General features: G+C 44.4%; 1 protein-coding gene across 1 annotated transcript in view; it reads right to left on the reverse strand.

Annotated features, from left to right (window-relative positions):
* Positions 1-850: 850 nt before the first annotated feature.
* LOC134353176 (tripeptidyl-peptidase 2-like) overlaps positions 851-13,029 on the reverse strand; it is a 201,819-nt gene continuing 189,640 nt past the window's right edge. Inside the window, exons 28-29 of the mRNA XM_063061169.1 lie at positions 4,904-5,023; positions 851-3,704 (exon numbers count right to left, since the gene is read on the reverse strand). Coding sequence (XP_062917239.1) covers positions 3,615-3,704; positions 4,904-5,023 — 210 coding nt within the window. The 3' untranslated portion in view covers positions 851-3,614. The remainder of the gene's footprint in view (positions 3,705-4,903; positions 5,024-13,029) is intronic.

Genomic DNA, 13,029 nt, shown 5'->3' on the forward strand with positions numbered 1-13,029 from the left:
CGGAGCTGCCTTGGGCATTGCAACAACACATGGGCAGCTCTTTCAACAGACTCTCAGAGCACTATTGAACAGAAACAGACCAGTTTGGCCCAGCTAGTCCATGCCGAACCATTATTCTGCCCTAGACCTGTCCATGTCCATACCACTCCCATCTATGTACCTATCCAAATTTCTCTTAAATGTTGAAAATAAACCCACATCTACCACTTCCACTGGCAGTTCATTCTACTCTCACCACCCTCTGAATGGGGTGATGAGAGTAGAATGAACTGCCAGTGGAAGTGGTAGATGTGGGTTTATTTTCAACATTTAAGAGAAATTTGGATAGGTACATTTCACCTTTAACCCATGACCTCTAGTTGTATTCTCACCCAACCTTAGTGGAAAAAGCCTGCTTGCATTTACCCTACCTATACCCCTCAATTTTGTACACCCCTATGAAATCTCCCCTCAATCTACTGTGTTCCAGGGAATAAAGTTCTAATTTATTCATTCCATCCTTGTAACTCAGGTCCTCAAGTCCTGACTATATCCTTGTAAATTTTCTCTGTAGTCTTATAATCTTATTGATATCTTTCACTTCGGTGACCAGAATTGCAAACAATACTCTGAATTTAGCACCATCTACACCTCATACAACTTCAATGTAACTCCCAACTCCTGTGCTCAGTACTCTTGAGTTATACAGGCCAATGTGACAAAATGTCTCTTTACAATCCTATCAACCTGCGATACCACTTCCAAAGAACTATGGGTCTGTAAACCTCTTGCAGTCCAAGCATCCAACATCTGCAATGCTGAACTGCTTTCTATGAATCTTCATTTCCAGAGAACAGGAACATAAAATCACTCATCTGTTAAACAACTTATGATTTATTTGGTTGGAATATTTAGTAATTTTTGCAGAATGCATAATCACAATTGTCAGGAAGTTTATATGAAGTAGTCTTCTTTCCTTAATGTCACAGGGCAACACATTTCCTTCACTGGTAAGAAATGAGATCCACCAGTCCTTAATTAGCACATTGATCATTCGTTGATAAACACTGATATGCATTTACAAAAGGCTGCTCCACATCTGAAGGCACAATGGGGATATTCCTTCTTCCCCTGCGCGGTATAAAGAATATACTTTTCTTGTTTTGAAATAATGATCACGTGGAAAGCAACAACATGCAGTCCTAGATATAATTAAACAGCATTTATATAAATAACAGCTGAAATTATTTCATATTAAAACCTGCATTGCACAACAAAAGCAACGTAAAAATATTTATCCAATTCCATGACAGACCAATGTTGTTTTTTACCAGCTAATGGATTGTCTCAGGCTACCGAGTTGTTTGTCTCAGCCAGGCTATTTCGGCTAGAGTCTCAAGTGTTTGTAAATCCCTGTCTCATCAAAAGTGAGGGAAGCTGGAATGGGGAGGGACACTGGGGGTGGGGGAAGAGGGTAGCTGGAGGGCAGAGTTATTTCGGTGAACAGGAAGACAAGTTCTGACAACTATGGGACAATGGAACAAGGAAACATCCTGCAGAATTGGCGGCAACAGCCTAATTCACACTTCAGTGGTTGACAATTTAACGTGTTTGTTTTTCCTGCGGGTGTAATGGTTATTGGTGGAGGTGACAGTCGTGGTTCTGCACTGAATACTTTGCTGGACATCCTTGAAGAGGAGACTCAACAGTTGCTCTCCTGGTTCTGGAGTCAGATATAGACCCAGCCGGGGCAGCAGGGAAAGGCGGTATCTTCACATCTGTCTCAGCTTCATGATGACGTTTACCAAGATAATTCTTATTTTTTTAATTCAGAGATACAGTGGAATAGGCCATTCCGGCCCCACAAACTGCACTGCCCAGCAATCCACTTACTTAATCCTAGCCTTATCACAAGGCAATTTACAATGGCCAATCAACATACAAACCAGTACATCTATGGACATAGGGTGGCTGTACAGAGGACATTAGAATTAAACTCCAAACTCTGACACCCCTGCCGTATCAGCATCGTGCTACCATAGCTTCCAGGAGAATGTGGCCAAAAAACAGTGAAGACACAGATGCTGGAATCTGAGGCTACACACAATTTGTTCTTGGAACTCAGCGGGTTGAGCAGCATCTGTGGAGACTGCTGCTGGGGTTGGAAGAAATTACAAGTCCTGATGCCAGTCTTGATGCAGGGTTTCAGTCTGAAACATTAACAATCCCTCCCCTGCAGATGCTGTTTGACCTGCTGTGTAATACCACCAGTATAACTGCTGGGCAGATGCAATGTTGCACAGGAAGTAGAGACCACATCAGGGCACAAAAGTGACTCAGGGCCACATACACCTAGCTGAAGTTCTGGAGTGGGGTAGTGGAAACTGCTTTTACTACGATTCATTCGGGGGTTTGGGGAGGGTGGGGAGTTTTCAGCATATCTGTTCACAAGGCATCTTTTGAGGGGGAATACACAGTTGACCCAGGACATGCCCTCTTCTCATTGCTACCACTAAAGTGGAGATACAGGGGCCTGAAGACACACACTCGACATTTCAGTACCAGCTTCTTACCCTCCGCCATCAGATTTCTGAACGGACAATGTACACTAGCTCACTATTTTTTTCTTTTTTTTTTGCTCTGTTTGTATTTGTTATTTCATTATTTATTTCTTATTGTAATTTATATTTTTAATTTTTATGTATTGCATTTACTGCTGGCACAAAACAAATTTCATGACATACACCAGCGATATTAAACCTGATTCTGATACTTACTTCATCGCCCCCTCTCCTACCTACCCACCCAGCCTTACCTGCAGCTTGTAGTCCTGCCCCTCCCCTCACTTGCCAGTCCTGAAGAAGGGTCTCGATCTGAAATGTCGACTCTTTATTCATTTCCGCAGATGATGCCTGACCTGCCGAGTTCCTCCAGCATGTTGTATATGTTGGACAGGAGAAACATTATCCCAACAGCTGCCAATGCTGAAGGGCAATTGTTAGATTGACATTGGTAGATTTTTGATGGGCATTTGTCATTTAGAGTTATGGAACTGATCGACTGGATGGTACATCAGGTTGCAAAGACAGCTAGCTTCCCCCTGACTGTTCTTTCCTCAAAATCTCCCTGGTCTGTTCCCCCTTCTTCAGGTGTCCCAGGCCAGGTTCTGGCCACACTGTGGAAGGCCAGACCCCATCACATACAACACCCCAATGCCTCCTTTGGATTCGCTAACACTGCTGGTGCACGATTCCCAAATAGAAAGAAGAGCATGTTTCTTGTGGTTCTGAGAGGAAGGCATGAAGAAATCTACCGGGATTGAAGGAAGGATGTTGGATGGTGATGGAATTCTGACAAACCTGAAGGAGTCCCTGTCTTTTCCGAAACACAGCCTGGGCAATGTCACAAAGGGAGAAGATTCCTCGACAGCTGGCAAACAAAACCTGAAGATTTCCTAACACCAACCACACACAATTATCTTGTAGATTCCACCACAGTCCAATTTTTTTTTTTTAAAAGAAGGCGACATATGAAAATAATCCAAACATAAAGTCCACTCCAATCATCCATCTGGGTCCTCACGGACCAATCCTGATTAAATAAGCACTCGATATTCTTCACTCCACAGATATGAATTAAAAGGGAACATAATCCGGAGGGTACATCACCAGCAGAGAATTCTCGCAGAGAGAGGCGCAGTGCTCCCAACCCAGGGACTTCATCAACTATAAGAGAAAACATGTTAGTTGACACAATCATCAACGCAATTTATAAACACAAAGAGATTCTGCAGATATTCATTTACTTATAGACACAGTGTGGAATAGACCCCTCCAGGTACGCCACCCAGCAACCCTGAACAACCCCGATTCAACCCTAACCTAATCACTGGACAATTTACAATGATTAATTAACCTACTAACTGGTATGTCTTTGGACTATGGGAGAAAACCAGAGCACCCAGAGAAAATCCAAACATTTCACAGCATGGACGTTCAGAGACTTGTTAAAGGGGATGCCGGGATTGATCTCCAAGCTCTGTTGCCCCGAGCAGTAACAGCATTGTGCTAAGCAGTGATGCCGAGAATCCAGAGCATCACACACAACATGCTGGAGGAACTCAGCAGGTCAGTCAGGAAATGAATAAATGGTCAATTTTTCAGGCAGCGATCCCTCATTAGGACTGGAAAGGAAGGGGGAAGATACCAGAATAAGATGATGAGGGAAAGCGAAGGAATACAAACAAGAAGGTGATAGGTGAGGTCAGGTGAGTGGGAGATGAAGTGAGAAACTGGGAGGTGATAGGTGGAAAAGGTAAAAGGCTGGAGAAGGAGGAATCTGATAGGAGAGACGAGAGGAATCGTCTCAATTCACTGCGACTTCCAGTGAAGTCACGAACAATAAATGAAATCCAACTCAAGCACTTTTAGAACTCGCTGTATGAAAAAAACATGCTTGTGGTCTTGTGTGAAATTACCTATCTCATCCTGTGTTGATGTCTGAGTGCCGGGAACACTAAGAGCAGAGTGAGGGGTCTGGCACAAGGCTTGGGTAATTTCTCCACATGGTCGTTGCATACAAACATCTCCCATCCAGCCAAATCTCCCCATCCCACACCCCTCCCAAAGATTAACCCTTTAATTCCAGGAATCATTCTGGGTGATAAACCACAACAGACTGCAGATGCTGGAAATTCAGAACAACACAAATAAGATGCTGGAGGAACACAGCAGGTCACACAGCATCTAAGGACGGGAATAAACAGTCAATATTTCAGGCAATCCCAGCTTCACAGTCTCTTCATGAGACGGGGGAAACAGGCACCACCCTGTCCGTGGGGAATGCAAGTTTAGCTGTACTACGTGAGGGCAGCTTGGATCGGCTCATCTTTCCTCACTTGTGAGCAAAGGACGTTTGCACCAACCTGAATACAGTTGTTCCAGTTCTCTTGGCTTGGCTTATTCTCAACAATTTTTGTAGCAAACTTCAATGCACGTCCAAAATGCTGCTTCACCAATGCATGCTTATACGCAAAAGTCAGTGCCTGGAAACAGAAAGGTGCACTATGAAAACACCAGCAGTACTTCACAAATCCACCCATAGGTAATGCATTCCCCAATAATATATCCTCCCCTTAAATATCCTCTTCTAGATTAAAAAGATTCAGGTGTCAGGCTCAAGAGCAGAGGGTGTACTGGTGGTCAGCTCACTATTTTGTGAAGCTTTACACACTTCAGTGCTGAACTGACCCTGTAGTTATGGCCTGCAGCCATCAGCACTAAACTTGGCTGTGACCTGTAGCCATCAGCGCTCGCCTCAGCACTGAACCTGGCTGTGGCCTGCAGCCATTGACTCCTGGACTGGCTCTGTGCCACTTTTCGGGACACTGCTGTTCATGTTCTGTGTACTGTTTGTTTTTTTTATTGTTTGCATGATTTGTGATTCTGTTATAGTTACTATTCTATAGCTTTGCTCAGTATGCCTGCAGAAAAATGAATCTCAGGGTGTATGTGGTGACATATATGAACTTTTAAGCTTGTGTGCCAAAGGGGGAGGGTTGGGCATGGGCATCTTGTAAAAACCCAGAGCAACAGATATAACAGTAGAAGCTCCAAAGACCTCATCCCTAAGAGGGGAAGATCCTTTGTCAATAAGATATACAAAGTTGTGTGGTGAAATCAGAAGCCACAGGACTGACAGTGCAGAACAGAGAAGTCTGTCAAGCTGCCCTCGGTGGCCTATGCCACAGCAGGGGTGATGGGCTTAAGAAGAGACACAAATGCCACCATGTACTACCCTGAGATTCATTTCCTTGCAGACATTCACAGTGAAACAAAGAAATACAATAGAATCAATGAACAATTACACTCAGAAGAGACTGGCAATCAATGTGCAAAAGATGAAAAACTGTAAAAACAAAAAACAATTACAAGTAATACTAAATAAGTAAATAAATATTACTGTGAACGTGTTTTAGAGTGAGCTTATCAGGTTTGGAATCAGTTCCATAAAGAAGTACACAAGCCGACTGGTGACGCAACGACATCGGCGCCAGACCCGGGAACGGAGGTTCCCTGGTTCAAAACCAGTCGGGTCCGCTTCTGAGTACACTTTCCATCCGCGCTGGATTAAGTGTCGAGATCGCAACTCGACCTCGTAAAAAATAAAGGGAAGAACACTGCGAAATGGCTGTGTGAGGAGCGGCGTGCCACACAGTCTCTCTCTCGCTCCGCACCTTGTAAAAGCCATGAAAAAGATGTCATCACAGACGGACGCACACGCACAGCCGTGCACGCGCACACACACAGACTTGCACACATGCAGCCACACGCCAAAAAAAAAATACACAAAAATACAAGAGGCAGACATAGGGACAACTGTCAAAACCTTTTTGTCCCCATGGCAGGGATATCAAAACAAGGAGTAAGGAGTTGTTAGGGTGTGCTAAGTTCACTGTTCAACTCCAACATGAGGGCACTTTTTTCTGTACAGGACAGACAAAAGGCTTGGAGGACAACAAAGACCATCATGAGGAGAGGTGGAAGGAACTTGAAAGGGAATTTGAAGGGAAAATCTTCCCCCACCCCACAGAGAGGGGTTGATATCTGGATCTCACTGCTGGAAGAGATGGTGAAATCTCTATGTTATAGGGATAACTAGACAGGGACATAAATGAGGAAGATAGATTCAGATTCATGTTTATCATATTTACATGAAAACACACAGTGAAATGTGTCATTTGTATTAACCAACACACCCAAGGATGTGCTGGCAGAGTTACAGTGAGGAACAGCAGGGGTGTATCTACGGAAAATAGCACCCATGGCAAGCACTGAAATTGCGCCACTGTCCAAACATCTGACACCCATCTTTTAGATAACTTTACCATAATATCAGCTCAAAAATACAAGTCAAGCTCGTTAATCTTTTAATTAACAAATTATGGCACTACATGAAGATTATAACTGCACCTTCCTTGCTTTCACTGATGCAAATTGGTCTATGATGTGATGAAAGTCAGTTTTTTCAGTTTCTTCTCTTTCTACACTCAGCAGAGCAAGATCACAGAGTCCATCTTGACCCATGGAGGCTCTCAAATACGAAAGTATTAGTTTTAACTTGCTGAATGATCTCTCACAGCTGGCAATGGAAACTGCGATGGTTAGCATTATCTGAATAGCAATGCGAAGATTGGGGAAGACGCTCTTATCTCCATACCCAACAATAAATTCAAGAAGCTCTTCAGGTTTGATATTTTCATGTTGACCCGCCTTAATAGCAACATTCTGCGATCTAAAATTTCTTCATATAGCTGCTGTCCATCAACATCAGAGCTGTACAATTCACCCAAACTTTTGCACTTCTTCTTTAGGTCATTACTGTCGGCACCATAACACAGTCCCTCGACATCGAGAAGTAAGTGTCATGCAAACGAGCGAACCTTTCGTCCATTTCTCTGTGAAGACGGTCGAGTGTTCCCTTCATGACTCTTTCGATTTCCTCCTTAGCTGTTAACCCGGCATCTCTCAAGTTTTCATCAGCAATTCGTTTCTTTCATCTCTGACATCTTTCAGCTCCACTGTCCTTCTTCTTCGTGAAGAAACGTTTCATGGTCTTCGTACACAATGCTCTGAAATAAGGCCATCTTAGTGCTTCTCACCCATGATAATCAAAGACAGATCATACATCTGAAGAAAATTCTTTTTTTGCTATCCGAAGATGGCTTGTCTGACTTTAATAGAAACTGCTCAGTGCCCCCCACCCCTTCAAGTCGCGTCCAGGACACGTGCCATACCTGCCATACCTTAGATAATGCCACTGAGGAACAGGCCTTTCTGGCCCTTGGGGCCATTGCTCAAGCAACTCAACAATTTAACCACAAACAAGGGAAATGCAAGCAACACACACAAAATGCTGCAGGAATTCAGCAGGCCAGGCAGCATCTATGGAAAAGAGTACAGCTGACGTTTCGGACAGAGACCCTTCAGCAGGACTGTTGAAAAAAAGATGAGGAGTCAGAGTTAGAAGGTGAGGGGAGAGCAGGAAGAAACACAAGGTGATAGGAGAAATTGGGAGTGGGAGGGGTGAAGTAAAGAGCTGGGAAAGTTGGTTGGTGAAAGAGGTACAGGGCTGGAGAAGGGGGAAATTGATAGGAGAGGACAGAATGCCATAAAAGAAAGAAACAGGGGAGGATTACCAGAGGGTGGCGATGAGCAGGCAAGGAGATATGGTGGGAGAGGGAAAAGTGGATGGGGAATAGAGAATGAGGGGGAGGGGGGTCATTACCAGAAGTTCAAGAAATTGATGCTCATGCCATCAGGTTGGAGACCACCCAGACAGAATATACGGTGTTGCTGCTCCAACCTGAGTGTGGCCTCATTATGACAGTAGAGGAGGCCATGCATGGACATGTTGGAATGAGAATGGAAAGTGGAATTAAAATAGGTGGCCACTGGGAGATTCTGCTTTTTCTGGCAGACAGAGCATAGGTGCTCGGCGAAGCAGTCTCCTAATCTACGTCTGGTATCATTGACATACAAGAGGCCACACTGGATACAGTAGATAACCCCTACAGACTCACAGATGAAGTGTCGCCTCACCTGGAAGGCCTGGAAGGACTGTTTGGGGCCTTGAATGGTAGTGAGGGAGGAGGTGTAGCATTTGTTCTGCTTGCAAGGATAAGTGCCAGGAGGGCGATCAGTGGGGATGGATGAATGGACAAGGAAGTTGTGCAGGGAGCAATCCCTGTGGAACACAGAAAGTGGGGAAGAGGGAAAGATATGTTTGGTGGTGGGACCCCATTGGAGATGGCAGAAGTTACGGAGAATTATGTGTTGGACACGAAGGCTGGTGGGGCGGTAGGTGAGGACAAGAGGTTACCTAACCCTGGTGGGTGGCGGGAGGATGGGGTGAGGGCAGATATGCGCAAAATGGAAGAGATGTGGTTGAGAGCAGCGTTGATGGTGGAGGAAGGGAAGCCCCTTTCTTTGAAGAAGGACATTGCTGTTCTGGAACAAAAAGCCTCATTTTCACAGCAGATGTGGCGGAGATGGAGGAATTGAGAGAAGAGGATAGCATTTTTACAAGTTCATTTTGGTAGGTCAAATTTGAAGACAGATTATAATATTAATGGTAATACTCTTGGCAGCGTGGAGGATCAGCGAGATCTTAAGGTCAATGTCCATAGGACATTCAAAGCTGCTGCGCACCTTCCACTAAATGGAGGACAGCGGCGGTGGTGGGAAACTGGTTGGGTCTGGAGTCCAGAAAGAAACGGAGAGCTTTAAGGCCTTCCTGTTGGGGGATGGGAACTGGACATACATGCTGAAAATAAGATGCTTGGAGCCAGGGAATTTGAAATCATTGAAAAGATCAAAAGTGTGTGAAGTGTTATAAAGTGGGAAGGGACTAAATCCAGGGGGGATAAGGCTGAGTCAAGGTATGCAGATATAAATTCAGTGGGGCAGGAACAAGCTGAAGCAATGGGTCTATCTGGACATACAGGTTTGTTGACCTTGGGTAGGAAGTAGAAACGGGAGGTGTGGGGTGAAAGAACTATGAGGTTGCTGGCAGTAGATGGGAGATCCTCAGAATTGATAAGGTCAGTGATGGGGTGGGAGTCAAAGGCCCTGTGCTCCTTAGTGGGATCCTGTTCAAGGGGTAAACAAAAGGAGCTGTCTGATAGATGTTGCTCAGCCTCAGTAAAGTAGCCTAAACATGGGAGAATTTACAATGACCAATGGAATTGGAGAGAGGGGTGGTGAAGTTGAAATGGTTGATGTCTCGTCAGCAGTTAGCCTTTGCCAACGATTTAGCCTTAGCCTTAATATGGGATCATTTACAATGACCAATTAACCTACTAACTGGTACGTCTTTGGACTGTGGGAGGAAACCGGTGCACCTGTAGGAAACCAACGTAATCACTGGGAGAACATACAGACTGCGCTGGGATTGAACTCTGAACTCCAACGCCCTGAGCTGTAATAGCGCCATGCTAATCGCGACACTACTGTGCTGCCTTAAGGTGAGCCTTGATGTCATTGAGTGGTGGGGCAGGCGCGAGATGCTGAATGGTCTACGCCTGTTCTATTTGTTATGTTATTATGCACCATGAAATCGCTACTGCAACTCTTTACACAAACCTGACAAGATTCCACAAACACAGAAGGTAATAAGTTACCGTTTAACAGCTTCTGCTGTGCCATGGAGGGACTTATTCAAATACCCTAGGGCAGGAAGTAGGGCAGAGGGAAGAAGCTACATTTCTATTGTACCTTTGGCCGCTCAGAATGCCTCACAATAATGAGGAGGCGGCCGAAGGTAGCCCGACTTTGCACATCTATACCCACATCATTCTGCAGGTGCACAGCCGGGAACATCCGGACAAGCTGCATCACTGCGTGGTACTGAAACTGCACTTTGACCATAAGACATGTGAGCAAAATTAGACCACTGGCGCATTAATTCTGATCCAGCCTTTCAATTGTAACTGATCCTTTTCTCCCCTCCTCAGCCCCACTCCCCGGCATTCTCTCCGTAACGTTTGATGCCATGTCTAATCAAGAATCTATCAATCTCCGTCTCAAATACACCCAATGACCTGGCCTTCACAACTGCCCATGGTAATAACTTCCTCAAATTCTGGCTAAAGAAATTTCTCCGTGGCTCTGTTTTAACTGGACACCCCTCTATCCTGAGGCTGTACCCTTTTAGCCTAGACTCTCCCACCATGGGAAACATCCTTTTCACATCTACTCTGTCTAGGCCTTTCAACATTCATAAGGTTTCAATGAGATCCCCCTCATCCTTCGACATTCTAATGAGTACAGACCAACATTCCTTGTATGATAACCCTTTCATTCCTGGAATCATCCTTGTGAACCTCCTCTGAACCTTCTCCAATGCCAGCATATCTTTCCTTAGATGAGGAGCCCAAAACTGTTCACAATACTCAAGGTGAGGCCCCACCAGTGCCTTACAAATCTTCAGCATAACATCCCTATTCTTGTATTGTAGACCTCTTGAAATGAATGCTAACATTGCATTTGCCTTCCTCACCACCAGCTCAACATGCAGGTTACCCTTTAGGGTGTTCTGCACAAGGACTTCCATGAATGACAGTGAGGCTTTAAAAGAGGAAGTCAAAACTGCCCAATGCATCAATGGGACCAGCATACACGTCATCCAGGACATATGTACAGAAAGATGCCAGCAAGGGGCCGGTAACATCAAGAAGGATGTTACCCTGCTCATGGACTGTTTGTCCCACACCCATCAGGCTGGAGGCAACGCAGTCTACACATAGAACACCAGACTCAAAAACAGTTACTTTCCCCAAGCACTAAGGCTGATCAACACCTCCACCCAATAACCCACCTCTTACCGCTACTTCTTTATCATTTCCACAGACACACCTGTGCCTGGTGTCACTTGATGGACATACAATCAATGTAGGCTCTCTTATGTATATTGGTTGTGTTTTTTAAATTATTATGGTATTCTTCATGCATATTGTGTTTTTTTTTGTGCTGCACCAGTTCCGTAGTAACAATTATTTCGTTCTTCTTTATACATATGTACTGGGAATGACATTGCTGAGTCTTGAATCTTGAAAAGTCACTGCTGTATCACTGGAGGCCCGCTGCCAATTCACACAATGCAAATTGCCTCCAGCAGCAAGGAGATAAATTACCTGTAAAGCCGATTTGATGACATTGGTCCAGGGTAATGCAGAATGGAAATGGGCCCTACAACCCAACCAGTCAATGCTGACTAAAACATCCAACCCACTAGTACCAGCTGCCTACGTTTGGCCCACTGCTCCTTCTTTTCAGGTTGAGTCGATGGTCAGGAAGGCCATATGGTGGCAGCATATGTTTTCAGAGGGCTAGAATATAAGAGCAATGATGCAATACTAAGGCTTTATAAGGCATTAGTCAACTGCAATTGAGTATTGTGAGCAGTTTAGGGCTCTTTATTTCAGAAAAGATGTGCTGGCATTGGAGAGAGTCCAGAGGATGTTCAAAAGAGTGATTCTAAGAATGAAAAGAATTACGTTTGAGCTTTTGATGGCTCTGACCCTGTATTCGCTGGAGTTTAAAATAATGGGGGGGGGGGAATATCACTGAAACCGATCAATTATTGAAAGACCTTGATAGAGTGGAGGTGGAGAGGATGTTTCCTATAGTGGGGGAGTCTGGGATCAAGAGGCACAGCCTTATAATACAAACCTGTCCACTTAGAACAGAAATGAGGAGGAATTTCTTTAGTCACAGGATTGTGAATCTGTGGAATTCATTGCCACGGACAGCTGTGGAGGCCAAATCAATGGGTATACTTAAAGCAGAGGTTGATAGGTTCTTAATTAGTCAGAGTGTTAAACATTACAGGGTGAAGGCAGGAGAATGGGGTGGAGAGGAATAATAAGTCAGCCATGATGGAATGGTGTAGCAGACTCAATGGGCTGAATAGCCTAATTCTGCTCCTATGTCCAATGGTCTAAGAGTTGGGGAAATACACAAGTTAACAAAGTCAAAGAAACGCAGCTAATGAAGAGGTTTGATTTTAGAGGGCCAGAATGGAAAAGCAGGCATTATTTAAACTTGAGGACTGTGCCAAGATCTGGATTTTAGACTTCGGAGGTGTCAGATTTAGAAGGATGCTTGACAACAGGATTTAGATGTTTTCCATACCAATAAGATTGAAGAGGCTAGAACAGTTCTGTGTCGGACAAAAGAAGCTTGTGTGAACTTGGTGGTGGCCTCAGATAACAAAATGGTTTGCCAGTTTCAACATAGGGTATACAGTATGTGCCCATATTTTCTGGAATTTCTAAATATAAGAAAGTGACAGAAGACATATTTTCACTCGTGGGTAGACTGGTGCAGGGTTTTTGACCTGAAACACCGACTCCTGTTCTTTGGACAGATCACGTACGAACTGCTGAGTGTTCCAGTATATTCTGGTTTGATTTTGCTACAAGGACTGGAGACTGGACTACACAAGTATTGTAGACAGATTTAAAGGGAAATATGCAAATCCAAAAGAGAG

This window comes from Mobula hypostoma, chromosome 10 (assembly GCF_963921235.1).
Source record: "Mobula hypostoma chromosome 10, sMobHyp1.1, whole genome shotgun sequence".
NCBI classification, from domain to species: Eukaryota; Metazoa; Chordata; class Chondrichthyes; order Myliobatiformes; family Myliobatidae; genus Mobula; species Mobula hypostoma.